At 36.2% G+C, this 26827-nt stretch overlaps 1 protein-coding gene across 2 annotated transcripts in view; it reads right to left on the bottom strand.

Moving 5' to 3' along the window:
• The window catches only part of LOC148942753 (histone H4 transcription factor-like), a 140685-nt gene that overhangs the window by 15905 nt on the left and 97953 nt on the right, over nucleotides 1-26827 (bottom strand). For both annotated transcript variants that reach the window (XM_089102021.1, XM_089102020.1), the window contains exons 6-9: nucleotides 10758-10941; nucleotides 8587-8804; nucleotides 5260-5411; nucleotides 1865-1991 (exon numbers count right to left, since the gene is read on the bottom strand). In XM_089102021.1, coding sequence (XP_088958147.1) covers nucleotides 1865-1991; nucleotides 5260-5411; nucleotides 8587-8804; nucleotides 10758-10941 — 681 coding nt within the window. The remainder of the gene's footprint in view (nucleotides 1-1864; nucleotides 1992-5259; nucleotides 5412-8586; nucleotides 8805-10757; nucleotides 10942-26827) is intronic.

Below are 26827 nucleotides of genomic sequence, written 5' to 3'. Positions count from 1 at the left end.
ATTGCTTATTGTTGTTATTCATTATAGCATTAACTTTTAACACTGATATGAATTAACGCTCTATTTTTACAGATTTTTATACACGATTGTCTTGAGCCTGATTGCCCGTTTCAGCAAATTATCAATATCCTTTTAAAGCATAGGAAGGCATGATCTAATGATATTACAAACTGAATTACTGGACTAGAAGTACTAGTCTTTAAGAGTAAAAGGTCTTGAATGACCTTTGAATAGATCTAAAATACGTAACAAAAATTTGTAAGGATAATTTCATATTTTTCCAGGTTACAAAGGGTGAAAACTAATTAGATGATTTACCAAAGTGAAATAGTCATAAAAAAATATTTTACCTAAGGAGTAAAGAATAAATTTTTTTTGCTCCCCAGAAAAATTAAAATTTTTAAAGCTAAAAATGAAATGTTGGGGCACTCATGACATACTTTATAACTAATCAAGGATTTTTACAACACGTTTTCTTCAGAGTGAACATAAAAACCACAAAACCCTGAATACTAGGACGAATGAAAAAGTTTTAAGTTTTGACCGTCCCCACATTCATTTTTAGTATTTTCTATGTCATTTAAAAGAAATATTCACCAGCCCCTTTTTTATTCTTCGCCATACCTGTGTGTTGGGAATTTTACAAAAAGTTTCACTGCTATTCCCATAGCTGTGTGTTGGGAATTTTACAAAAAGTTTTATTTCTCTTCTAGTTGGAACTATGCATAACGCTATACAGCAAAAGAAAAAAAAAGGAAAAACTAAAGAAACTCAACTACAGTTTATAACAACAACAAGTTATTAGATTTCTTTCGTATTTTCGTTCCTCCCTTTTGTATTATAGGATTTATTTATTTCCTTGCGCTAGTTTCTTGTATGTGTTATCAGTTTTGTACAGTTCTTCTTTTCTTCATTTTTCCGTTAATAAAGGCTTCCATAAGAGAAACCAAATTGTAGAGTATCTTTTAAATACTTTTTCACTGTTTTGATTACAAGTTTTATTTATATTTTTATTTATACATATGAAATGAATATACATAAGAAATGAATATAAAGAAAAGAATATACATTTTCATTTCTTTTTAATCATAAATAGAGAGACAATCCTGTCTACGAAATTATCTAACTATTCAACTCCAGATTTTTCAATTTTGAATCTTATATCAAAGAGAATCATTTTCAATTTCTTTTAAGTTTTAACTGAAATGCTCTTTTAAGCAACTCCAAATTTGCAACATCAAAATGAATTTGATTTGTATACATTTTTACGACTCTTTGCCTGTGTAATCAAAATAAATGAAATGAATAATTTGCTCAAATGTAGGGTAAAGGACAACTTTATTCAGTCTGAGATTAATTCTTCTGAAAAAAATGACGTTTAAAAAAAATCGATGTTGGTTTTTATATATTTACTGGCTAGATTCCCCATATATACATATATACGTGGCTAAACTATTTTACAATGTAATAAAATAATGTATCCTACTATTACTTTAGAACACAAAAGGAAATTAGTTAGAAGTTCAAAAGGTAAAGGTTGGAGATTGTTGACCAATATGTGAAGACAATGAGGATGATTTGCTTTTCTGGGTATTAGCGATGAGTTAAAAGAATTGAAGAAGATAATTTTCTCATGGATTTGTGAGGGAGGAGTGGGTGGTTATTATGATAAAGGGCACATATTCTAGGTGATAATTAAATACGGAAGGCGGGTTGGTTTGGATATGGCACATTTTCCTTAGTTTGTTTATTTAGATTAGAATAAATGGCGTGTTTTTATTTTTTTAATCTACACTTATGTGAATTATTATATTCACCATAGCCTGAAGGTTTCTAGCATTAATAGATATTGTATCATACTAACCTTACGAACATGAGAACGCAAATTCCCCAATGTATAAAAGGACTCCAAGCAGTTGGTATGATCGCATTTATATGCAATTGTGCTGTGTCTCTCCATGTGTCTTTTCAAGTCTGACTTACATTTAGAGCTGTAAGAATACAGAAAAAAAAATACAAATGAACATTATTGCTGCTAAAATACAGTGCCAAGTGCTGCTAAAAATACAGTGCCCTCAGTCAAACAATAATATTGCCCATAAAAATATAGAAAAAGATTGCACAAAAGTATTCACCTATTCTTCACAGTAACAGGGTTCTATAATAACCTTTAATTAGTTCCCATAGAATGGATTTAATAAATTTTTGTCATAGCAAGCTTATCGATTTTTAGTAATTTAATGTAAATGCAAAACTGCTTTAAATTGGGTTTTGGCAGAGGAAATGCAAGAATAGTTCTTAGTGGTTATAGTTCTTAGTATAACCAAAGAGGGTATAACAATAATAATAATATTAGAATTTAGCCAAGGCATTAGAAAAAAATTCATACAGTGCCTGAGGCAATTTTCAAAAATGTCGAGACGACGGCAATAGCAACGATTATCAATGCAGTGTTTCTAGTTACAAAAAAAAGGCAGTGAAACAGATAGGTCAACTTGCAACTATTAAAAGACATAATTTCTTTCCAATTTTCTTTGGAACCATCTGCAAGGTTTGATATAGCTAGTGAAAAATCATAATTTGTGCACGCAGTTCAGTCTCTTCTATACATTAAGTGTTTTTTTACTTGGCCAGCGCTGATCAATTTTGGGCTGACCAGCGCTGAGTGCTGTTCAATTTATGATTAGTAATACGTAGAAACATAGTAGAGACGGTTTCCCAATGTCGTCTCCTTGAAAAAATGACTTAGCAAGTTTACACATAACGGTATATTTTAAAACCTCATATACCTGTGTATTTTAAGAACTCATAGATCAAGATTTAGTTGCGAGGCTATGAGGCTCAAAAGCCTTACAATGGGCTTTTTGTCCAGTACATAAAATTATGAAACTTGCTCTTTTATAGCGAAACCTTATGGGTGATTGAGTTATAAAGTGATTTCACTGATCACAGCCCCTTTACTGAAAAATTAAATATTACAACATTACAATTAAAAAATAATAATCCTTCTCTTGTTATTCAACATGCTGTTCTATCCAATACAGTATATTACAATTAGTATACTAGGTTTGAAAATTTCGTCAGCAGTTGGACGATGAATTTTGTTCGTAATATAAATGAACTTATATCTCGTAAAAGATTTAACCTTTCTCCTTACTTACCACAATTTATAAGCAGTCACAGTCTCTCAAATTATTTCCTACATAGAATTGGAAAAAGAGACACTTTACTGTGCTCGTGTGGTGGTGTTAAAAATTACTATTACTTCCTCGCTCGTTTTTAATAAACGTTCAAACGAGATGTTAATCTCTAATCCATTTAATTTGTACTTACTTAATCTATATAAACTTACTAGGACCTTAGTTCTTCAAATTCTCACTGATTCAAATCAACAACATAGTTGATTCCTAAGGTGATATGCTTACTGTTTAGCTCATGATTTTTCTCTCTTCTTTCTCTTCTTTATATGTGCTCCTTTTTTTGTATTTTGCTGAAATTCCAGGTTTCCGGTTCAGTTAAAAACAAAATCTATATCCATATCATTTGGAACGAATACGCAACTGCGTGGCATTACTCCCTCTGAAGGTGAAAAGCTCAATATATAGTTTTTCAATAGTTTTGAATTGATTCACTATTTCAGAATTTTCACTCCATCTTCGGCTAAAATTGTCGATTTTCACCACAAAATGGCAAAAAAAGACCACTTTGCTCTGACATAATCTATTTGCTAGTTATAAGGAGAACTAGAGTCTTTAGTTTCCTTTCCAATGAGCCTTCTTTAGATATTGTAGGACAATTGGTAGATTATGATCACTGAAAAAAAACAAAAAAAACACGCACATATGTCCGTCCCTCTTGAAACAATTACGAAATTTCATATTTTGGCAGATAGGGGCTTTAAACCGACAAAATTGTTTACTACAAAATAGAAAATGCCACTCCAATTTGCTCGTTCGCTAGTGTTAAGAATTGCCTTCACATCCTCCATAAATTTCTGTTCACTTGCTGTTGATGAAATGCTTAAACAACTAATTGATCTGTTTCCCATTTAATATGTATTTAAATAGTGACAGTAAATTTACTAGGTCCTTAGTAGTGCAACGTCCATTTATATAAGCCGGTTCATTTAATGAATGTAGTTGATTTCTAAACAGACAAGCTTACTATTCAGTTTGTAGCCTTCTTTTTTTATCCGTAGTGTTTCTTTTTTTAATTTTGCTGCGTTTATTTTCCTGTTCTTTTTTTGCCAATTTACATTTATTGTAGATGTGAAATTACGGGATTCCAGTCAAGCCACAAATAAAGTATCTATCTAACACAAGTTTTGTTCAATTTCATAGAAATTCATATATCCGATCATAATTTAAACTATGTGATGTATAAATTTCTTTCAACAGAAAATCTTATTTTAGCTTCAAATAAAGGCAGTTTAATTTACATCTACTGACATTTAAGAAAGGTTCACCAGTTTAAGATACACGCACTACAATTAAAAAGAAAAATTTATATCTGAAATACATTTCAATAGTATTTCTAACTGTTGAACATAAATAAATGTTCATTAACAATTAATAAATTATTATTAGCTTTCATTAATAAATGGTTTGATGAAGCCTATGTTCCATAATATGCTTTTGACTACAGGAACATGCAGTACTTGTTTAATTTACTGCCTAGAATCGTCCAATACCGACTTACCAACTAATTTTAATTATTCTACTACTATTTTACTAACTCTCTGCGGCACCAAACCACCTATAGCCAACACAGCAACACATGCACCCCTTCCATTCCAGTCAATTCAAAGCTTCCTCTTTAAAACCTCCCCATAACTTCACCGAAGATCGCCGTTACAGTTGAAAAAAAAAACAAAAAAAACAATGAAATCTCTTAGGCCGGCTGATCCACGACGCAAAAATAAATGCAAAGCAAACGAATAAAAGAGCAAAAAAAGCTGCTAGTTTTCGCCAGACCTAACATAGTAAAAAATACAGCAACAAAAATGTGCAATATGGAAAAACGTTCGCAATAAGACAGACAATTAGGAAGTAAAAGAACGGTTAAGTTTAAATAGAAAAAAGAAAAATTTTATAAAAATTATAGAAAAATTAATATAAATTACCAGCCGATTAAGCCTAATTCAGTTACGCCCTAAAATTCGATAGGAGTAACCCGTCCTTGAAGAGTACGGTTACCTCCTATCCTATAGAGCTCTGTAACAATTCTTCTCACAGATCTTTCCAAATTCTGAATACTTACGCATAAGAACAGACGGTGCACTGAAAAGACCTTCGTGACGAGTGTACTTGTGCAATATGCCGATCGAGCTTTGACTGATAGGGGAAAAGCTTGGATGGTCCACATATAGAGCAACTGAAAGTCTTGATTGCTGCGTGGACTCGCTGATGCTCCTGAATAAATTGACAAAGTGAAAAAAAAAATCATATTGAAAAGAAGAGAAATTAAATTATTCCTATTACATGTGAAACATTATAATTTATTAATCTGATCCTAAAATTCTTTTTCTATTGCAAACTCCATGAGATAACTAGTTACTGTATCCCTTGCACCTAGTTCCAGGAAAATATTACTTGAGAACTTATCAGTTTTAATAATCTTAGCACGTATAACATCCATGAATTCTTCGCGTAAGATTAAAGTTGGTTTAAGGGGATGGAAAGAGGGGGCACTCGTGCCAGGCGCAGAAATTTTAAGGGCGCCATTAAAAAATTGAATAATTTAAATAGCAAATTAAAAATAATAAACATAAATTAAAAATTAATTGATAAATGGAAAATAACTTTGTTAATAATGAAAATTTTAATAGAATTCGGCCTGAACATTTTTTGGGAAACACGAGGGGTGAGGCACACTAATCATAATTTTGCCTGGGCTATAAGAGAGGCCAGAAATGCCACTATGTAAGGCATTTTCTGCCAAAAAGGACATTAATAGATAAGCTAAGTCGACAGGATTATTTTTTATCCATATCAAAGAAAGAAAGATTTTCAGTTGGCTATGACCATGAAAACCTTCTACCCCCTCCCCCCAATACACAAAACAAACATGAAGATAAAAAAGAAACACTGATATGAATGATTTGTTGGCCTAAGGGATGTCAAACGCCACTTTCAAATAGACGTCAAATGAGTTAGAATGATAACATAATAAAGTAGCATATACGTTAATAGAAGTTCCTTTTGTCATGTAGCTCTACTGGGATAAAAAAAATAAATTGATTGATAAAAAAAATAAAAAAAAACTGTTAGTGTAAATCGAAAATAATTTTTTTGCAACCAAGGACGATAGAGAATAATGAAGAGAGCATAGAAAAACCCTGGCTGGGGGTGAAAATAGCAGCAACTACAGGAAGTCGATAATTCAGGATCAAAATATATTGCGTAAAGATTCAAGGTCCAATTCTCAATGTTTCACAGCCCTGTATTCAAAAGTATTTAGTAGGACAAAAGAAAAGAAAGATGTAGAAAATTTCTTTTTTCCAACGAAATTAATGATCAAGCATATTTGCAAAAGCGATTGAGTTCTATTTTTTTTTTTTTTTTTTAAAAAGGGTAGTCAGAATGACTTGTACAAATAAAAATATAAAAGCTGCCATTTTTAGCTCTTCGAAGGTGCTACAAGTGTTCATTTGTTCGATACCCTTCATCTCATAGCATTTTATAATCCGGTAACCTTTTTAGTGGTGCTATAAGCTACAAATAAAGCAAACTTTAATCTAAAAGATTTAGCCTACCAACCCAAACAAAATAATATTCAAGAAAACATAGAGCTTCATACTGGTCGATTATAAATTTTGGTAATCCAATTCTGTGACTGAACCTCGTCATTATAATCATGTTTGGACACATCGAGAAGGATTGCGCATCAAGAAGAAATTTCTCAAGATAAATCTGGAGAAAGCCACAGGAAATAGGAAAACCCTGGCCTCAATTTTATACTTCTGCATTTTAACGCCCCATCTTAATAAAGGATACTCTGGTAATACCCCCCCCCCCCTAAAAGACAAAAAAGAAGAAAATAAACTTTAGATTTCCAAAAAAAAAAGAAATCGTAGCGGGGAATATAATTCTAGTTGTATTAAAATGATCATCTATTTATTCATTTGGCTGTTAGAATCCAAGTCTCAAAACAATTTAATGTAGTATAAGAAAAACTATATGATACAAAAGTAATGAATAGAGATCTATGATCATGTTCTGTCACCCAGTGGCACACTGGTCACTAATCTTTCATTCTTGCTTTCCCCTTTCATACATCAGCGATGCTATAAACCAAATTTCTTTCCCTTTTTCGTTCCTTGTACTCACATATTCATAAAATTCTGTGGGTTTTGTAACAAAAAAAAAAAAAAAAAAAATTTCGGCCCTCTTAGCATTAAAATGTCGTCAGATTCATGAGATAACCAATAAATTTAAAATACTGTTTAATAGCTAAGTACTTAACTTCAATATTTTCGAAGATGTACCAACACACAAAGGCGCATTTGTTTGAAGCTTTCCTATCTACTTTCACATTTAATACAATACCTTGATGTAATTTGTTACATCCACTGCTACCACACAGCAGTGTCAGTGACGAATTAAGGGGGTGCCGATCAGCCCCTAGCTCAGGTACAGCTTATTTTTGTTACATTTGGCAGTTGAATATATACAAATATGAAAAAAGAAAAAAAAATGCAACAAAACAACCTTGCATAAAAAGACAGGAAGCTCAAATCTCAAAATTCTGGATCCAAAACTAACTACCAATGAAAGACAAATTACCATCAATTTCTTTTTTTATTATTCTAATCGTCTATGCTAAAATTTCAAACCGATTAATTATACGCAATCTAGGTTCACGAACTTATTGAAGTTGCGTAGGGTACGAACTGACCTACTAAAACATTATACTTTGTGAAGATGCAGCTTTAGATCTTATTGTGGGCAATTTTTTTTCTTTGTGTTTTCATAACTTTAAAATTTATACGATTGTTTCTCTTATAAGAGATGGAGGCTAACTCTTTAGTTCCAACTTCAAATTTTCATTTTATCACGGGTTTTAATCTAGTTGTCCCTTTACTGGAAACAGGTAAAAATCATTGCAAATTATGTTTCTTCATTGAGTGTTTTAGTGATCCGTAATACAATACATCTACAGAAAAATGAATAGAAATAAATATATGTTTAGTTAAACGCAAGCAAAGATGTTAAAACTTAAAAAGAGTAAAATTACATAAGGTACTGCCTCCTTCATTCACGGCTGAAGGAGGCCATTGCCTCCTTCAGCCGTCAACTTCGACGTTACAGAGATTACTTGCTCTTTACAAAAACCTTACTAGAGCAGAGCATATGCTAAATTGGTGACCGATCAATTAAATGTCGATTAAACAATCAATTAGATAATTGGCGACAGATCGATCAAATAATTAATTGACTAATATACTTGCTTTTACTTGTCCGACTAATATATTAGATTTTCACATGCAATGTTGTCCGGAAATTCTGATGAGAGAGACGTCAGCAGCCTTTACGGCCTTCAGTGATTGTTGTATTAAAAAAAAAAAAAAAAAAAAAGTTACTTTACTTTTAGCAGAACAAGACTGACAAATGTTTTTGAACATCTAGTACATTCAAATGGAGCACCACCAACAGGAACATGTTCAACCCTCAGCCAGTGCTCCTTTAAACGTTCTTTTCCGGAAAAAGAAAGACCGCAGAATGGACATGAATGAGTCTGCTCTCCACTATGCCTCATCAGATGCCTCAAAAATTTACTCCTGCATCCGTGTTTGTAACGGCATCCTAAAAAAAGTTATAGAAAAGAAATCAAATAAAAAAATTTAGAAAGATAAGTCTTAGCACTAAAATTACTAGAAGGCAACTTAATGACAGTTTCAGGTACGGTTCCTAAGCATAGGCGGTATTCGCTAAAGTGACTATATGTGAGACGAGAGAGAGAGGGAGAGAAGGAGAGAGAAAAAAAAGGAGAGAGAGAGAAGGAGGGAGAGAGAGAGAGAGAGAGAGAGTGAATCGTATCTTTATTCTCAGGTAAGAAATCGAAAACTCCAAAAGACCATAATCCTACCAGAAAATAGGTTCAAAAATTTGAAAATCTGATATATTTTCTTAAGCCATTCTGATGGGTGCACAATTGGAAGAAAGCGTCTAAGCCCACCTTACGACTATGGATAATTAGGCATCAATCGGAGAATGAAGCAATATTTCAACCTATCCTCTGCGGTTATCATCAGGATTGTTTAAATCTATATTTCCTGCCAAAACAGATGGAGGTGACACAATAATAAACTATTCAAGATATTACCGAATTCTCTAATTGGTGCCTTATTATCTGTAGCGACATCTACGCTAAAAAAGAAAGAAAGAAAAAAAATTCTGAGTATGGACTAATCCAAACCAACACCGATTTCTCATAAAGCCTTGACAGGACTTTATTCAACGTATTGTGACAAGTCCATTCTTTTTCTATCAGGTTTGCGCCCCTTTTTGGGTGCTAATGAAATGGGAAATATAAGCGTTCCTTATTTCCGGTATTATAAATGTAAAAGCCGTAATGTTATTTAAAAGTTTGGCGCGACACATATATGGACTCCATATGAAAATTTACATTCGAAATTAAAGGAGGAAGTTTACCTACGATTAGGTCGATTTAACCTTGTTACATAGTTGGTCCGACCAACCCTGGCACAGACGTTAGAATCAAACCCAGCTGTTTTATAAATTATATAAATTTGTGTTTGATACGTTTTATTTCTGGAAATACTTCAAACAAATAAATTGTCTGTATATCTTTTTATTTCTTTTGTCTTTTTGGTGTTACTTACTACACTTGTTTTGTGACTTTTGTCAGGAATACATGTTTAAGCTGTTTTTTGTCTTCGTTTTTAATTTTTTCTTTTTAACTTACTCCGCTTCCTATGTAGCAAGGGCGGGTTTAAAAATTTTTATTATTTAGAAACGATTGGCGGCGACTGGGCAATTAAGATGAAAGAAAGAATGTGATTAAATTTTAAAGTCTTTAGAAAACGCTCTTGAATAATCAATCTTAGGCCTTTCAAAACAAAGTTAAAATGCCAAGTAGCCCTATGGGTAATTTGACTGTGGGTGAACAATAGCAACCTGCCTAATATCTAAAGGTCATTACAGCTAACCTAGCCTCAAAAGTACGTTCTTATAAGGTATTCAACAAACGATATGGTTAAGTGAAACAGAATCCAATTATTAAACTACTTGGAAAATGTAATAATAGGGGATGCTTATTTTTTAGGAACCACTATTGAATAAAGAGTCCTTCTTTAAAGAAATGCAAGAAAATATAGTGATATCTCATTACTTAGGAATATTTAAAGAAATGCTACTTATCATTTTTAAAAATCTTCCCCATTTTTTATTGTACACCTGGTTTGCAAACTTGCCGTTTCTTTTACAAGCCCAGGGATTAATATGCCCGTCTACAAACTTACCCTTATGTTTGTTAAAAGCCAGGAAAAAAGCATTGTAAAAATCTACACCGAATAATATATGAATTTTAGATATACAAAGCCTTGTTAGCGTTAAATTGTAAGGTTTATGCTGGCAGTTAATTAAGTTGTATGACCAAACTTAATGAGTTAAAAACTGGATTAGATTGAGTCCACTCCAAGCTTTCATTTTTATTTTACAGTTTAGAAGGATCAATTAAATAAAAACAAAACTAAAAAATATAAAAAGAAACTTGAAAAATGAAGTATAGGTTACCTTCCCACTCACAGGTTTCTGATTCACCATAGTTTATATGGCCACGGACATGCCAATAGAACAACTGAGGGTCATTAAATTTTAGACCACATTCGGCCCAATTGCAGAAAAACTCGTTTGGCAAAATTGGTAGTTCATTTGTGGAGGTAGGGTCCTTACATCCGGGCTGAAAACCTGGATCTCTCTAGAAAGAAGGCAAAAGATGCTGAAATAACAGACATTATCAAAATCCCCTTGACTTATGGAAGAATGTGTGGGTTAAATACCTACGCAGCTATTGTTCATCAAGTAAAAACCAATCCTTTAAAGCCCAGACATGACTTCCTTCAACCGTCCGATTCGATGCACGTCCTAGTATCGCTCTTGTTTTTTTTTTGTTTTTTTGTTTTTTACTGGGGGTAACTGCAATACTCAGGTTATATATATTTTCCATAATAAAGTACCTGAAACCAGGGATGCACAAAGGTTCTATCGTTATGGACTAATTCCTCCTTTTATATCTTTATACAATTTATTTTTTATAATTCTCTAAAGACTACTGTTTTAGAAACCACTATTGCACGTCTCCAAATATACTAAAATCCAACCATGGTGACTTCGGTTGCCCGTGTGTTGACATAGGTTTTATGCATCAACTGCCTGAGAAATTTTTAAATACTCTTTTTGGTGAAAATTTATTTAAGGTTGTTTACATTGAGCTTGTATATTGCAATAATAGGGTCAGATTTATGAAGAACAATTTTGGAAAGCCTTACATACCAATTTAGTGGAAAAGGAACAACATTTCTCAAATATGTATTTAGTGCACTGTGCCTTAGAGCATTATTCATGCCGAAATCTTAATCATTTTTAACTATTTGCATTTTAATTAGTGACGACAAAACCAAGATAATCCCTATACCATCATGGGTCGAAAGATGGTGTAATAAGTTTATAAGTGCAAACTCAGGGTGGAGAATAATGAAAGGGGTAGAGGCTCAAGAGCCCAACATTTGATTCTTCAATGTTGCAGATTGAAAGTCTTGCATGACTCAGATTCCAGAATGGTGAGTAGAACCCTATCAGGAGGTCGTGACACCCACCCCTGCTGCCATCTACAATTTAGTTTAATGCTGACGGGACATAATTTATTCAAGGATTATCGATCGAGTCTAATGGGGGTCAAGGTCGATTTATTTGCTGTTGTTTGTCCAGGTGTAATGACACTGGGGGTGATTTACATAATCGATGGGGGAATTATTGGTTCACGAAGGGGGGAATTAAGAAACAAACATGGCTTCATTGTTGTTTGGCTAGCCAGACCTGAGAAATTGATTTACATAATCGCTACGGGAAATTATTGGTTCACGAAGGGGGAATTAAGAAACAAACATGGCTTCATTGTTGTTTGGCTAGCCTAACCTGAGAAATTGATTTACATAATCGCTAGGGGAAATTATTGGTTCACGAAGGGGGAATTAAGAAACATTATGGTTTCTTTAATCCTTAGGCCTGAGGGATTTATTTATTATTGTTGTTTTGGACAGGTGCATGCTAAGGATGAATGTCAAGGTGTCCTGGAATAGGAAACTGGAAGTACATGCATCCTTCTCAGCCAATCAGCGAGTCAAATACATCTTCCTTCTCAGACAATCAGAGAGCTGGTTACGTATGGTTTTCCCCCCGTTACATAACAATTCGCCCTTGAGATTTCGTATATAACGGGCATGCAATGTGATTAAATTATCAGAAAGTATTGTGACACAATTGAAGCAACTATGAATGATATTGATGAACTTGAAGCCTTGGCAACTTCAATTTACCATGTAAGTTCTGATTTAATACATTTTTATTTTCAAAATAAAATTATTTTCCTTAGTCACCCTCTAGTATATTTAGGTAAGTACCCCCTCCCCCCACAAACCTAACCACCGTGCAATCTTTATACTCACTAGAAAACATAAAATATGTTCTTTTTATTACATAAACCTGACACCCCTCCCCACCCCCACTCTGATTTTACAGGTATAATTCTTGCTAATAGAAATATTTCTCTTTTTTCAATAAATTTATTCTTTCTTTATTTCTATCTAAAGTGACAATTGACTTCTGTCAGCTATTAATAAACAGTTTCCATTTAAGACGTTACCCTATCTTTTATCGGTTCCGCAAAGATTTAAATATGGGTTAATTATCACATCCTGTCAATGGTCATCCGGTATCTACGAAACCAGAGGATTAAGCTTTTTGTAGGTTTCACAGAAAGACACTTTTTTTTCCAGTCGAATTAGCGATAGGGTAAATCTTATAAATTGCAAGAGGGATCAGGTGTTGCTCATGATAAATAGTTTCATATAGTATTTGTTTTTCATTTTGAGTACTCAGTGTTTCTAGGGGGACGCGGGGGGACGGGGATGTATTGTGTAAATGGTAAAAATAGAAGTTCTATGCTTTTCGGGTTTGATTTCTCACAAGTTGTGTATTTAATTTTTTCTCAACATGGTAAAAATAGGAGCATTTCTCGTAAATTTTACTTTTTGCTTTGCTTTTGGGTTTAGGGGGAGGGGGCTTCTTAGTGATAAATGCTTTTCTAAACAAAATTATGCGGATGATGATACTAACTTTCTTTCTGTAAAAAAGGGGCAAATTATTTCAATACTAACTTTTTTCTCTTCTTTTTAAGGCCAATTATGAAGAATGCCCGTCGCCGCCACCCGCTAAGAAAGCCAGAGAGGGTGTGGCAGTCCCATCAGTGCCAGCCCCTATGCAGTCATGTAGAAAGCTAAAAAGAGAGTGGATGACTGCTCACATGATGGTGAGCCACGATGCTCCAACTCCACAAGCCCATGACATTGCTGGCCCAGCTGTGCAAGAACATAGCGCTGCCGCCCCCCCAGCCCACCAACACACACAACCTGGGCCTTCGGGCATTCAAATACTGCCCTCGGACTTTGCAAATGTAAGCATTTTTTTCCTACCTATCATATGGAAATTTCTATCAATTTCTTCCAACTATTATAGGTCTCTTCTACATGCACCATTTTCGAACACTGCGTAAAAGTATATCTCAGTGGGATATTAAAAGATTTTTTCTCCCCAAAGGAAATATAATGTTCTCCCTTTGAATCATGTCAAGTGCATGCATTCACCCTTTTGCTAAATTAGATTAGTGAAGCCAAAAAAAAAAATGCACTATATTCTGGTCTAAGTAAGGTTAGGTAATTTCTATCGTGATATAAACGAAAGGTTAATCTTGTTTATACAAATTTCTTAAAAAACGACTTTCTATCGGAATGAGTTGTGTATCATGACAGGAGATGGCTATCCTTTTCAAATCATGTTTTTTGTTTTATTTTTTTTTTCCCAGAGCAGATAAAGAGTATTAATATGAAATTTTATTTGGAGGGATTGTTTGAACAATATCAAATTGCCGTCTTCTATGTCATGTGACGTTTTAGACTGTAAATATCTTATACTAATATAAGATATGCCGCGGGTCCGAGAAGCGCTGCGGGCAGGAGAAGCGCTATGGGAAGCGTTGCGGGCTCGAGAAGCTGCTTCAACATTGCTCGATAGAATTAAATGTTGGGAGTTTATATCTTAGTTTGTGCAAGTAGGCTATTGTTTGGGTATAGCTTAATCTAAATAGATGGTAGACAAAAAAATGGATTTATACACTTAATTTTCATGATCGGATATTTCTAGCAAAAACTATAGTTAATTCTAATTAATGGTACGCAAAATTGGGTTTACAGATATCTAATTTACAGATTTGGTTATCTCGTAATGTCTAAGGACTGCTAAAAATAACTATTTCTAGCAGAAAATATAGTTTATTCTAAACAAATGATACCCACAAATGGATGCGGGCTCGGGGGGGGGGGTGTGGGTACCGCATCTCTGATCGGCCTAATATATATATATATATATATATCGAGAAGCACCGCAGGAAGCTCTGCGGGCCCGAGAAGTGCCACAGGGATGCGCCACAAAGATGCGCTGCGGGCCAGGAAAGCGCCGCAGGATGCGCTGCGGGCCAGAGAAGCACCACAAAAAAAAAAATTTTTTTTTAACACTTTGAAAATAAACGAACAAATTGCCGTCTTCTATGTCATATCTTTGATTGTCGTTAAGTTGGAACTTTCAGTTGAATTAACCAAATGTTATTAAGCAATAATAATCCAAATTTTAAAAGCAGTAGGGGATGATTTGAACACTTTGAAAATAAGCTAATTTTTCATTTATAGGTTGGTGCATTGGTCCCCTACTCGCCATCGAGTGAAGAAGAGGAAGGCGTTGCATCTTTGGAGTATCGTGAAAATGAAATGTCTTGGCAAGGTATCGATAATGAAATACCTGGAAATATCAATTATTTACTTAATAAATTTTTTTAATTTAGATAATTGCACAATTGAGTAGAGAGACTTACCTGTTCTAAGTCCAAAGACTTTGTAGCTTTTAGAGGATTTACACGGGACTTAACATGGAACCCTCCCCCCCACTGATTACACGAATCCACTTCGAACAACTACAGAGGAACGTTTGCCAAATCTTGTTGAACAACTTGGGGGAGAGGTTAATATACAAGAGGGGGAGGGGGGTACAACATTTCCCGATTTTCAATTGACCAGCAGAATTTTAAATGCAATAGATGTTTACACTGCGACGTTTGGTGATCCCTTTAATACACTTATGGGGGGAAAATTTGTTTTTGACCCTGTAGAAATTGTGCACAACTATGTAGATAAAATTCGTGCACTTCTGGAGAACCAAATTCAGTTGTGGGGAGGTAGGGATTCAATTAAGGTTTCCATTGTTCTAAAAGTGTTCTATTTAAATGAGGGGAAAAGTGAAGTTTATTATCATTATGTACATTCCGAGATGCGTTTGGTTTATTCGAATTTAGAAAATTTTGGGGGTGCTTTCATGGATTGGGTAGATCAAATTATAACGCATATCGAGAACTATATTGAAAATGGTAGTGGATCTCTAGTTCTTTTTGTTGAAAATTTAAGTGTTAATATTTGTAAATTTAAGAAAGATTTTATTTTAAGAGGGGGGACAGGTGGGCATGAAAGGGATACAGTTTTAAAATATAATCCAGATCTAGAAGGTTGTAAAGGTGTCCAGCGGATCGGTCTTGAAACAGGTCAAATGTGTTTCAGATATGCTTTCCTCATATCAGCATACGAGCCTCTAGCTCGGGACGCTACCAAGACGAATTTAGACAATTGGGCTATACTTGGGAAGGAAGGGTCCGATTTCCCCATTGTAGATTTTTCGTGTTTAGAGGGGAAATACCCAGTAACGCTAAGATCCATTGATATTTTTGAAAGGGCTAATGCCCACTTAAATATCGGCGTTACTGTGGTTCAGTATGAAACTGAATTTGAAGATGGGGTTTTTTTCAAAAAGAAGGGGGTGGTCTTCTCCGTAAGGGGCCCGTCAATTGATTTGATTAGACACTGGGTTTGGTTGTTATGCCCACCACCTAGTGACCGTGCCAATTCAAGTGGCCATTTTAATCCTATTACAGACATTAGTAGAGTTCTGGGGGAGGCTAAGAATATAGGGGTATGTTTCTACTGTCCAACATGCCTCTCTAGATTTTGGACTGAACTAAAGTTACAAAATCATATGAAGCATTGTAGACAGCATGGCTATCAGACAGTGGAATCGGTTTCAGGGGATAGGGCTATTCTACGATTTAAAAATTTCCAGAATACACTTCTCCAGTGCAACAAAATATCATTAGATTGTGAAGCTCAGTTGGTGGAGGTGAATGACCCCCAATATCCAAACCGAGTCAAAGAACACAAGGCTATTGCATTGTCCGATGCTCACGCACAAAGAGATAGTTCTAACACCATGTAGTTGTTAGAAATAGTAGAAACATTGGATGAGGGGCCCGAGTTCATGGACATGGCACTGACTCAACTGATTGCCACGGCTAATGGTGCTATTTCTCGTTTGAGAAATACCCATTATCCAAGGGTGTTGTCTGCAGAGGATTGTCTCGCGATTAAAAATCAAAAAATATGTTGGCTATGTAAGGGGGAGTTTGTAGAGGTGGATAAGGGGACTAAAGGGAAAAGAGGGGGAGGGGGAAAGTCAGAGATCATAATCACTTGTGGCAGGAAATATCCTCGGGGGGTAGTAATTTTAGGGGGGTTGCGCATCAATCGTGTAATTTAAATGTTAGCCAGCAGTTTTTTATCCCTGTTTTTATCCACAGCTCTAATTATGACTTAAAATTTATTTTACCGGCACTGGCACGTATGCATAGGGAGGAAGGGGGAGTAGATTGTCCATGGGTAAATAGTTCATTTACCTATAACATAATTCCCAAATCGGCTGAGAAGTTGCTGCTTCTCGAGCTGAAATGGCAGGCAGTGGATAATGGGCATACGTGCTGGAATAAAATCAGGTTTTTTGATTCCTTTATTATTTTTCCCAAGGCATTGAGTCAATTGATTCAACTGCAAAAAAGCGACAACTTTGATAGCTCTCCGTTGCTTAAACAGCACTTTTCAGACGGTAAAATGTATGACCTGTTGACCTGCAAAGGTATGTACGCATATGACTATAATTGTTCTGACACTTGCTTATGCGAGGTGAAACTACCTCCAATTGAAGTTTTTTATAATTCATTGACAAAGAGTGAATGCACAGCCAAGGAGTAAGAGTTTGCCAAGAAGGTTTTGTCCCAGGGGAAATGTAAAAATAGGTGGGATTATTGTAGACTATACTTGGCCAGTGACGTTCTAACTCTGTTGGATATAGTCTGTAAGAACACAGACCAAATCCTTTCAGAGTTCGGGTTAGATATAGGTTATTATTTTTCCACACCACATTTAGTGAAGAACTTAGTTTTCAAAATTAGTAGGGAGGAAATACGCCTAATAACTGTTGTAGATCAACACCTTTTTGTAGAGCGTTCAATGAGGGGAGGGTATGTTTTACATGGGGATCGCGTCTTGACAACCGATCCGAGCGGACAAAACAGCACCGGTGCAAAGTCAACTGCAGTGTTCTTAGACATAAACTCATTGTACCCCTCGGCAATGTCTCACTACTCTTTGCCGTGTGGAAACTATCAATGGCTTGAGAATCCTTGTGAGTTCCCCGACATTACCACCGTCGAGGACAACGGGCCACAAGGATGGTTCTTTGAAGTTGACGGTCACATTCCGCTGGCGCTTCACGACTCAGTCAAAGATTTTGTCTTTCCCTGTATCAATCGGCCGGTGAGCAGGGACTCTCTGAGCCCCTACAATCGATCATTGGTTGAGGATATGGGGATGCACTAGACTCCCTCCAAACAGAAACTGATTGCTGATTTGGACCCTAAGGAGAATATCGTTGTTCACAATGTGCTTTTGCACTGGATGGTGATCAATGGTTTCAAGATCACCAAAATACACAGGGTCCTGCAGTTCAATCAGCGACCATATTTGAAAACGTTTATCGACACCTTTGTCGATAAACGCTCTAGGGCAAATTCAAAGGTGGAGAAGGAAATATATAACCTGATTCTAAATTCAGCGTTTGGCAAAATGTGTGAAAGCGTTCGTAATAGATCTCGCTGCGACGTCGTGACTGACCCTCTAGATTGTGCACGAATTATTACCGACCCTAATTTTACATCGTTCACGAGCATAGAGACTGGCATGGTTCTTTTACACAGGCGAAAGCGAAATGTGGTACTGAACAAAAATAGTGCAGGCGGCAGTTCAGTACTGGAAATTTAAAAAAAGCTCATGTTGTCGTTCTTTTACAATGTGTGCAAGGTGCAATGGCCACGGGAGGGGGAGGTTCAAGTTTACTATGGAGATACAGATTCTCTGCTGTTAAAAGTAAATGGGACTGAATTGGATTTATTGGGTGATTTAGAAAAGGGGGAACACATCAGCTCGCGGATGGATTTCACCAACTGGAATCCATCACTCTACCCCGAGTTGGTGAAACGTCAAGCCCCAAACCAACTATTAAAGTTAACATCAGAGATGGGGATTGATTTGATATCCCGATGATTGTTTCTAGGTCCCAAATTTTCGTGTGTGGAACCAGAGAGTGGGGAAGAAAAGAAGGCGTGTACAGGGGTGCCAACATACGGTGTAAAGAACAATTTCAACATGAGGATGTATAGAGACTGTGTGGAAAGTATCCTAGTGCCGAGAGCACAAGTGCTTGCAATTCGCTCTCTACAGAATAAAAATTATACTGTGAGAGTGGAGAAGAATGCAATGTCGTGTATATCCGACAAAGTCTATGTGCTCGAGAATGGTGTGACTGTCCTACCCCACGGCCACTACCGTATTTCAGACCGAGTTGAATGCATAGACTATCGCAATCAACTTGGTCTGGATAAATTAACCTAATCTGAACTATGCCAACCAACTAACCTAACCACTAACCAACTAACCACCACCAACCTGTTCATAAATTAACTAACCTGACAATCTAACCACCTTAACTCAACTGTTCATCTAACCACCACTAACCCAACCACTACTAACCCAACCTTAACTAACCTAACCTGTAGCAGCCGTCGCAGTGATCGGACAACTATTGTAGTGTTTTTTCCACCGCGGCTCCGGGGGAGGGGGAGGGGGGAGGGTCCTTCCCGCGGCCGCCCAGGGGGGGGGGGGTCCCGCCCGCGGCCGGCCGGCCGTCGGCCCCGCGGTCCCCGGGGGTTGCCCACACCTTTAAATTCACCGTAATGTGTTCAACTGTGCTAGCGTTTCCGTGTGTGTATTTTCAAGTGTTTTTTTCTCTTGTTGTTGTCGTTGTTGTATAGAAAAGTGTTTTTTTTTTGTTTTGTTTTTTTGTACAGAAAAGTTGACAATAAGTGCTTTAAAAGATGTTGTCAGGTACAGAAAAGTGTTGATGATGGACAAAAAGTGTTTTTAAAAAAGACAATAAGTGCTGATGATGGACAAAAGTGTTTTTTTTATTGTACATAGAGTGTCTAAATCATTGCCGAGCAGTTCATGTTGAACAAATAGAGTTTTCATGTTGACTATGAAATTTTGTCAACTGTTCTTGTTGAACAAGTGTTATTATTTTTATCGTTGCCGAGTTCATGTTGACTGCAAATATTTGTTTTCATGCAGTGCCGAAATAAATGCTGCCATGAAATATTGTTTTTTTGTTGTTCTTGAATAGATAGATCTATGGGGAAAAATTACTACTTATTCATTGGACAAGTATGATTTACAGTTATTTGTAGTCCAACTGTTGTCAACAGCAGCAGCATGTATCAATTTAAAACACCATTCAGATCGTTTCTGTGTGGTCCATCAATGTAGGGGAAAACAACACTTTTAGCTAAAATAATTCAAAATTGCGATAAAATGTTTTTGAAGAAGCCGAAAAAAAATCTACTATTGCTACAGTGTTTGGCAGGAATCCTATGATAAAATAAAAGCTATTGCCACAACCATACCAATACAATTCATACAGGAACTTGATGTTTTCAATATTATTGAACCGAACTCTTGGCTGATTATTGATGATTTGGCTGAATCCATTGAACAGTTCTCGCATGAACTGCTGCAACTGTTCACTGTTCGCTCCCACCATGAAGACATTTCAATAACTCTGGTTCTACACAATCTGTTTCATCAGAGCAAATGTATGTGAACCCTTGCTTTGAATTGCACCGTCTATATTATCTATCGAGTTGTTCGTGATTCTAGCTCACTCATAACTCTCAATAAGCAGATATACCCCGGCGCCCCTAAATTTCTGTTGTCAGCGTAAACTCAGGCGATTAACAAACCCTATGGCTACATTTTGTTGGATCTTAATCAGAGTACGCCCGAAAATGTACGAGTTGTCACCGACATTTTCGACAATTAAATTACAGCATATCTTCCGGTGAACAGTAGAAAAGGCTATTAGTCGCCATTAGGACACTGAAGAAACTACACGAACAACGGCATTTTTTTTCAGTTTTAAGCACTTCAAAACCATTGCTTAGAAAGTCTATACTCAAACATGGTGTTGACAATGATTTCATTAATCTAATATCTGAACTTTGTTTAAATTTAACTGAGGGAAATTTTCAACTGCCAGAAGGTGTTAGACAACATACAAAGCAACATCGTTCCAGTGTACGCGCCTTGGATTGTAAAAACATGGGTAAAATTTAAAAAGAAAACGACTCCTTCAAGCAGGTGGTAGCTTTTTCACACTTTTACTGCCAATAATTGCAGGACTTGTAAACAGTTTTCTCTAGTGAGAATGGCAAAACCCTATAAATTGACACCATTTGAACTTGTCCTGTCGCCCGTCGAACATTTTGAAGACAATCTAAGCAAATTCATTAACGTTGAGAATATTGCCGATGACAAAAAACTGCTTTTACTTCAAGATGCATTGCGACGTGTGGACAAACATAAACCTTATCGTGAGAGACCTGCCACCGTCGCCGCCGCCACTGATCCCTCTAAACAGGAAACATCTCCTCAAGATTCTGCAGCAGCACTGCAATCAAAGGAGAAGGAATTGAATTCAATTGTATTGAAAATTGGAAACCTATTGCCACTCACCTATCGAGAACAGAGTAAAAGAGTATTATCATATCTCATGTTGGAAACTGCTGATGAACATCAAGTTCAAGTCGATAGCACAGGGAAACGAGTTATAATTCAGGGAAAAAGTTATAATCTAGTTGATTTAATTTGTGATATGGTGACGAATCGTAAAGGACTTTTATCCTTTGACAATAATCTATACACCTTTCTGTGTGTATCAAACTTTCCCAAAAGTCTTATTGGCAATAAGCAAATTCTAAAGAAACTAAGAGAATATAGTCCTCCTCTTCCAACACCAACAACACCATTTAAAAAAGAAGAAGAAGATTCAGTATTTGAAAATACTATCAGCAGCAGCAGCAATGATTTTACAACACCTGTGGCTGCTAGTCAAAAGCGAAGACGAATTGATTCACCCTCCAGTGTGCAAAAGGGGAGTGGACATTACACTACGTGTTTACGCTCAAAATGGATGAAATTCTGAAAGGTGTCTATGAAAATATTGGTGAAGCGGGAAGTTTAAGTTCCCCCACCACGCTTTCTAAAGCTGTCTCCGGCACCACCACCACATTGAAAAAAGCAAAAAAATATTTAGAGAATGAACTGAGTTTCACACTGCATCAGAATCACATGCTACGCAGCAAATAATATCGACAAACTAAAGCCTATTCCCTTCTGCATATAATGCAAACGGATCTGTTAACTCCAGACACAATACAACAGCGTCGCAAGGCGCCCTACAAATATATTCTGGTGCCAATCCGTGTCTTTAGTCGCTATGCCTATGCAATTCCACTGCGATCAAAGAGAGGTTTAGAAGTTGCTCGGGCCATTGAAGGGATTCTAGATCAGGATTCATATAGAAAAATTTAATCGGAATATGGCAGCGAATTTGTTAATCCACATGTGCAAAAGGTTCTATTGAAATATAATACAACACTTTATCATAGTCACAGCCCGATAAAGGCTGCATTGCCTCAACGATTAATAAGAACGATTCGTCTATTAATTTCAAGATATTGTACCCTGAAAAATACACCGGCTTTTATTCATAATTTAGATAAAGTCATGCAGATATATAACCATCGACCCCATCGATCTCTGTCCAACTCAAGTCCTCTGGATGTTCACTACAATGAAAATACATTTGATGCTTTTCTAAAGCAATACTTCAATGGCGAAAAAGAGAAAAAAAATGTGAAGAAGAAATTCAATGTTGGTGATACTGTTCGAATTAATAGAACCACCAATATTTTTGAAAAGGGGATTTCAATATTTTTGAAATCCTGGACACCGAGCCCACGACATATCGACTGCGAGACACCAAAGATGATGAGATTCTCGGCGGTTTTTATGAATATGAACTGTAAAAAGTTAGAAACACTAGCGAAATGTATCAAATTGAAAAGATATTAAAGAGTCGTACACGACATGGCAAGAGACAGTTGCTTGTTCGCTGGCTAGGATACAACTCAGATTTTGATTCTTGGGTCAGTGCTGAAGATATTGACAATGCCCAATGATTTTTATATGACTTTCATGTCCAATGTTTCTGATCCTCTCTACAATTGCTTGAATAGAACAAGTGATTTTTTGGACGAAACTCTTCCCCACCATCAAATTCGATGACAATAGAAAGTATGAAGTGGCTCTTGTCGACTGTATTCTCAAAAATACCTACGACATCCTGAGAAAGGATCGTAAATATGAAATAAAAATTAGACCCTATGATTGGCCGCCTCCACCAACAGGTGATCAAGAACAAATTCAAAAAATCAATTGGATGGATTATCCATACATTGAATTACCCTACGAGAAACTCACCTGTATGAATGATTTATGTCGTTCTATTAATAAAAGAATTTCCGCTCATAAAAAAGGAGCTTTTCATTTCAACTATTCAAAGGAGGAGGGCAAGATCTACATTAGTTCACCAATTGCCAGTGAAAAGGTTATTCTCGATAATCTAAAGGATGTTCTTGGCTTTAAGCTCAATAAAATCAATGGTAAAAGTGCCGGAATCACTAATTTCAATTTTGCTTACTTTCAGCCTGGATTCTCCACAGATACTTGTATATTTCTCTACGCATCATTTGTAGAAACGTCTCGGGTTCGTAATTGAAATGTTCCCCTCCTACGAGTTCTTGAACGAAAAACCAATCAAGAACATATTCACCACTACAATATAAAGCATCTTCAGTATATTCCCGTAAACACTTCCTATTTGTAACTCTGTCAGTTAATACTAAGAACCGAATTGGGTGATCCCATAGCAATTTCAAAAGGTTTGGCTGTGATTACATGCCATTTTCGACCCATCGTTCAAAGGCAAGATGTCTAATAAAAAAGTGGTATTCACTTGTCCTGATATTGACTGCTATGTTAATACTCTTGGCCCAAGACAACAGGGCAATGGAATGGACTACTACAAGGGTCGCTCGTCAATGTCTGGTTACGGTCTTGGCAGTTGGTTTGCTAAGCTCTTTCGTTCTGCACTACCCCTTGCCAGAAAATATCTTGTACCGGCTGCGACAGATTTTGCATCCTCTACACTATACGATTGGGGCTCTGGCAAGGATTTTAAAAAAAGTGCTTCGGAAAATCTTAGGTCAAGTCTGCGAACCCTTGGCGAGAGATTAAAACAAAATAGTAGAGTCTTAAAAAGGTCAAGAAACAATGCACCACTAATCAGTCTCCTCTCAGGTCGGAAACGAAAGACATTATCCCTCTTGTCAAAGAAAAGAAAGAAAAAGCCGACACGTGCTGTAAACAGAAGTCCCAGGAAGAATAAAATTGTTAGATCGAAACTAGATTTCTTCTCCTAAAATGTCCTACCTACCGCATAAGGATTCTCAACCTTCAATCACCGCCTCATTGAATCTATTCAATGCTGAAAATGTCAATGTGAGTGTTAAGCACGGATATTATGAACAATTTCATCCTCAGCAACCCCTCTCCGATAATATCCACTTTCAAATTTATTCCAATGAAGACTACTTTATGGACATTTCTTCAACATTTATAGATTTGCAAATGAAAGTTCGGAAATCCGATAGTACAATGCCAATTCAGGCCGAAGGAATATCCTATGAAAATTGTATACTACATAATTTATTTCGTCAAATTAGTGTTCACATAAGTGGCACGCTGGTGAGCACAAGCAACAATCTCTCAAATTATACAAGCTATATGCAATTCATGCTGATGACACCCATGTCATACAAGGAATTGAGAGGCACCTCCAATGGATATGAATATATTACTAATACTGATAGTACAGATGCACTTAAAAATGCTACAACTAGTGAATTACACCTAGTTGGAAAAATATATCATGAAATATTTAATATACCCCAATGGCTGCCGCCCAATGTTAAAGTGGATATAAAACTGACGCTTGCACCCTCCAATTTCATATTGAGAAAGGAACTTGCTGCCAATCCCGATGTAAGCCTCTCCCTCACTTCGGCAATACTTCATGTACGCAAACAACAGGTCATGAGTTCTGTTGCTTTGGCCGTGGAAAAACTGAGAGCCAATGGCAACAATATTAAACTACTTGGTCCTCAAACAATCACCAATCCATATCTTATTGCAATGGGGTCACGCACCTTCACCGATTCAACCTTTATCAATGGCGACATTCCGTGGAAATTGACTTTGGCATTTGTAAAGAGCGCCAGTGCACTAGGAACATGAACTGAATGTCTATATAAATTCGAGATGTTTGGACTTTCATCTCTTGTGTGCAAAGTAAACGGCATCCCACTCTACAATCTATCTTTTGATAAATCCTATAGAACATTGTACGAGTTGACCATGCAAACCCTAGACCATGACTCAAAACTATTTGAAAATGGTATAACCAAAGATATGTTTGCTAAAACACATGGTATCATTGTTCTGGATTTGTCGGGCACACAGGATATGAGTATAGTACGTACGGGGAGTGTGCGTTTAGAGTGTACATTTGCCGACCCATTGGCTGAGAGTATTGCACTAATCTCACTAAATCAATATGAAACCTATTGGGAAATCACTCCCAAAGGCAGTGTTTTACTAGACTTGGCGCCATGAACACCAGTCAAATAATCAGTGTATTTAATCTGGACCTCTACATATCCCAGTACAAATCCTATTGTCGACCCTCGGAATTTCTTGGAAAAAATCAAAGTGTCAACAATACCTTGATTATTGTTAATAGCAGTCCGTCGACTGTGCTGACGGGTCATTGGCTATGCATCTTTCAAACAATGAAGACGATTGAATTTTTGATCCTCTTGGTCTACCCTATACATTCTACACGCCCCATATCAGCAACTATATTGAGAGCAGTGGGAAAACTATTATTCAAAATCGGAAGAGGGTTCAGGATCTAACGACTAAAAGCTGCGGCTTCCATGCACTACTATATTTTGTGTTCCGATGTCGCGGCTATACTTACATGCAGTTTCTCCACATGTATGTTGACAATCCCCGTTTGAATGACTTTCTAGTGGAAAATATCCTGTCAGACCTATATAGTATTGATTTCAGGGCCCTAAGAGTAAAGTACTTAAAAAATTTTTGTGAATTTCTTCATTAATGAAATACATATATATATATACAACAACGACTTTAAATCTTCACTTTAGATTTCTTCTTCTTCGATGTATAAGCAACTGTCGTGAACAACTAATGCCGGTAAATCATTTGTATTCACTATATACTGATCTTGATTGTCTGCAAAGCCAGGATCACATTTTCTACATTACAATGTAACTTCACTCTTGTCATATCTCTTTGTATAGTCAATGATACTATTTGCATTCATATCATGAAATTCACGAGTTTCAATCAGTCTGTTTGAAGCAACATCACATAAAATGTTTTCAAATGGTGAATCACATTCCGTCACAGCCAAATAAAAATCACTTGGTTTATAGTCATTGTAGGTAGTGTCATCACAACAATGACATAGAAGCCAAATTGCCTTGTTACCCCAACAGTTGAATCGCTGACCCGGTTCCTCCTCTCAGAATAATTTAAATCCACGACGATACCAATCTCGTAGAAATAAACTGAAATCACGTTTAGGATGCTTTCAAATCATAGCGGGGTAAGTATTCTCCCACTGATCATATTTATCATGGTGACAATTGGTGCAGAGGTGCCCGCTAGGATGAGTCACACACCTCGTCAAGACATGAATTACATCCTTTAATTTGTACTGCATAACCTATATGTAATTTACAAGGATTACATAATTTACACTTTTCACTATAGTCATCTATAACTTTACAATTCTCACATTGAGTCCAACTGCCAAGAGTGTACATGTATAATGGACATATATATAACATTTTTCGGTTTCAGATGTCAACTCACTCACAGCTAAAAGGAAACTGATCATCCTCGCACCATAAATTCAAAGTGTGGGAAAGAAGAGATGGGTAAATCTCTGACGTGGTCTCGATCAACTCATGGGGGAGGTCAAATACATGGATTCCATTGGCAATGTATTCAAGAGTATACCTAAAGTATGATTCTGCTTTGTTCCAATTAATATAT

The sequence above is a fragment of the Artemia sp. Qi Xiang Cuo genome, chromosome 16 (assembly GCF_049724085.1).
Source record: "Artemia sp. Qi Xiang Cuo chromosome 16, ASM4972408v1, whole genome shotgun sequence".
NCBI lineage: Eukaryota > Metazoa > Arthropoda > Branchiopoda > Anostraca > Artemiidae > Artemia > Artemia sp. Qi Xiang Cuo.
Note: the sequence above shows the minus strand (reverse complement) of the source record. Positions and strands in the feature narration are given on the sequence as shown.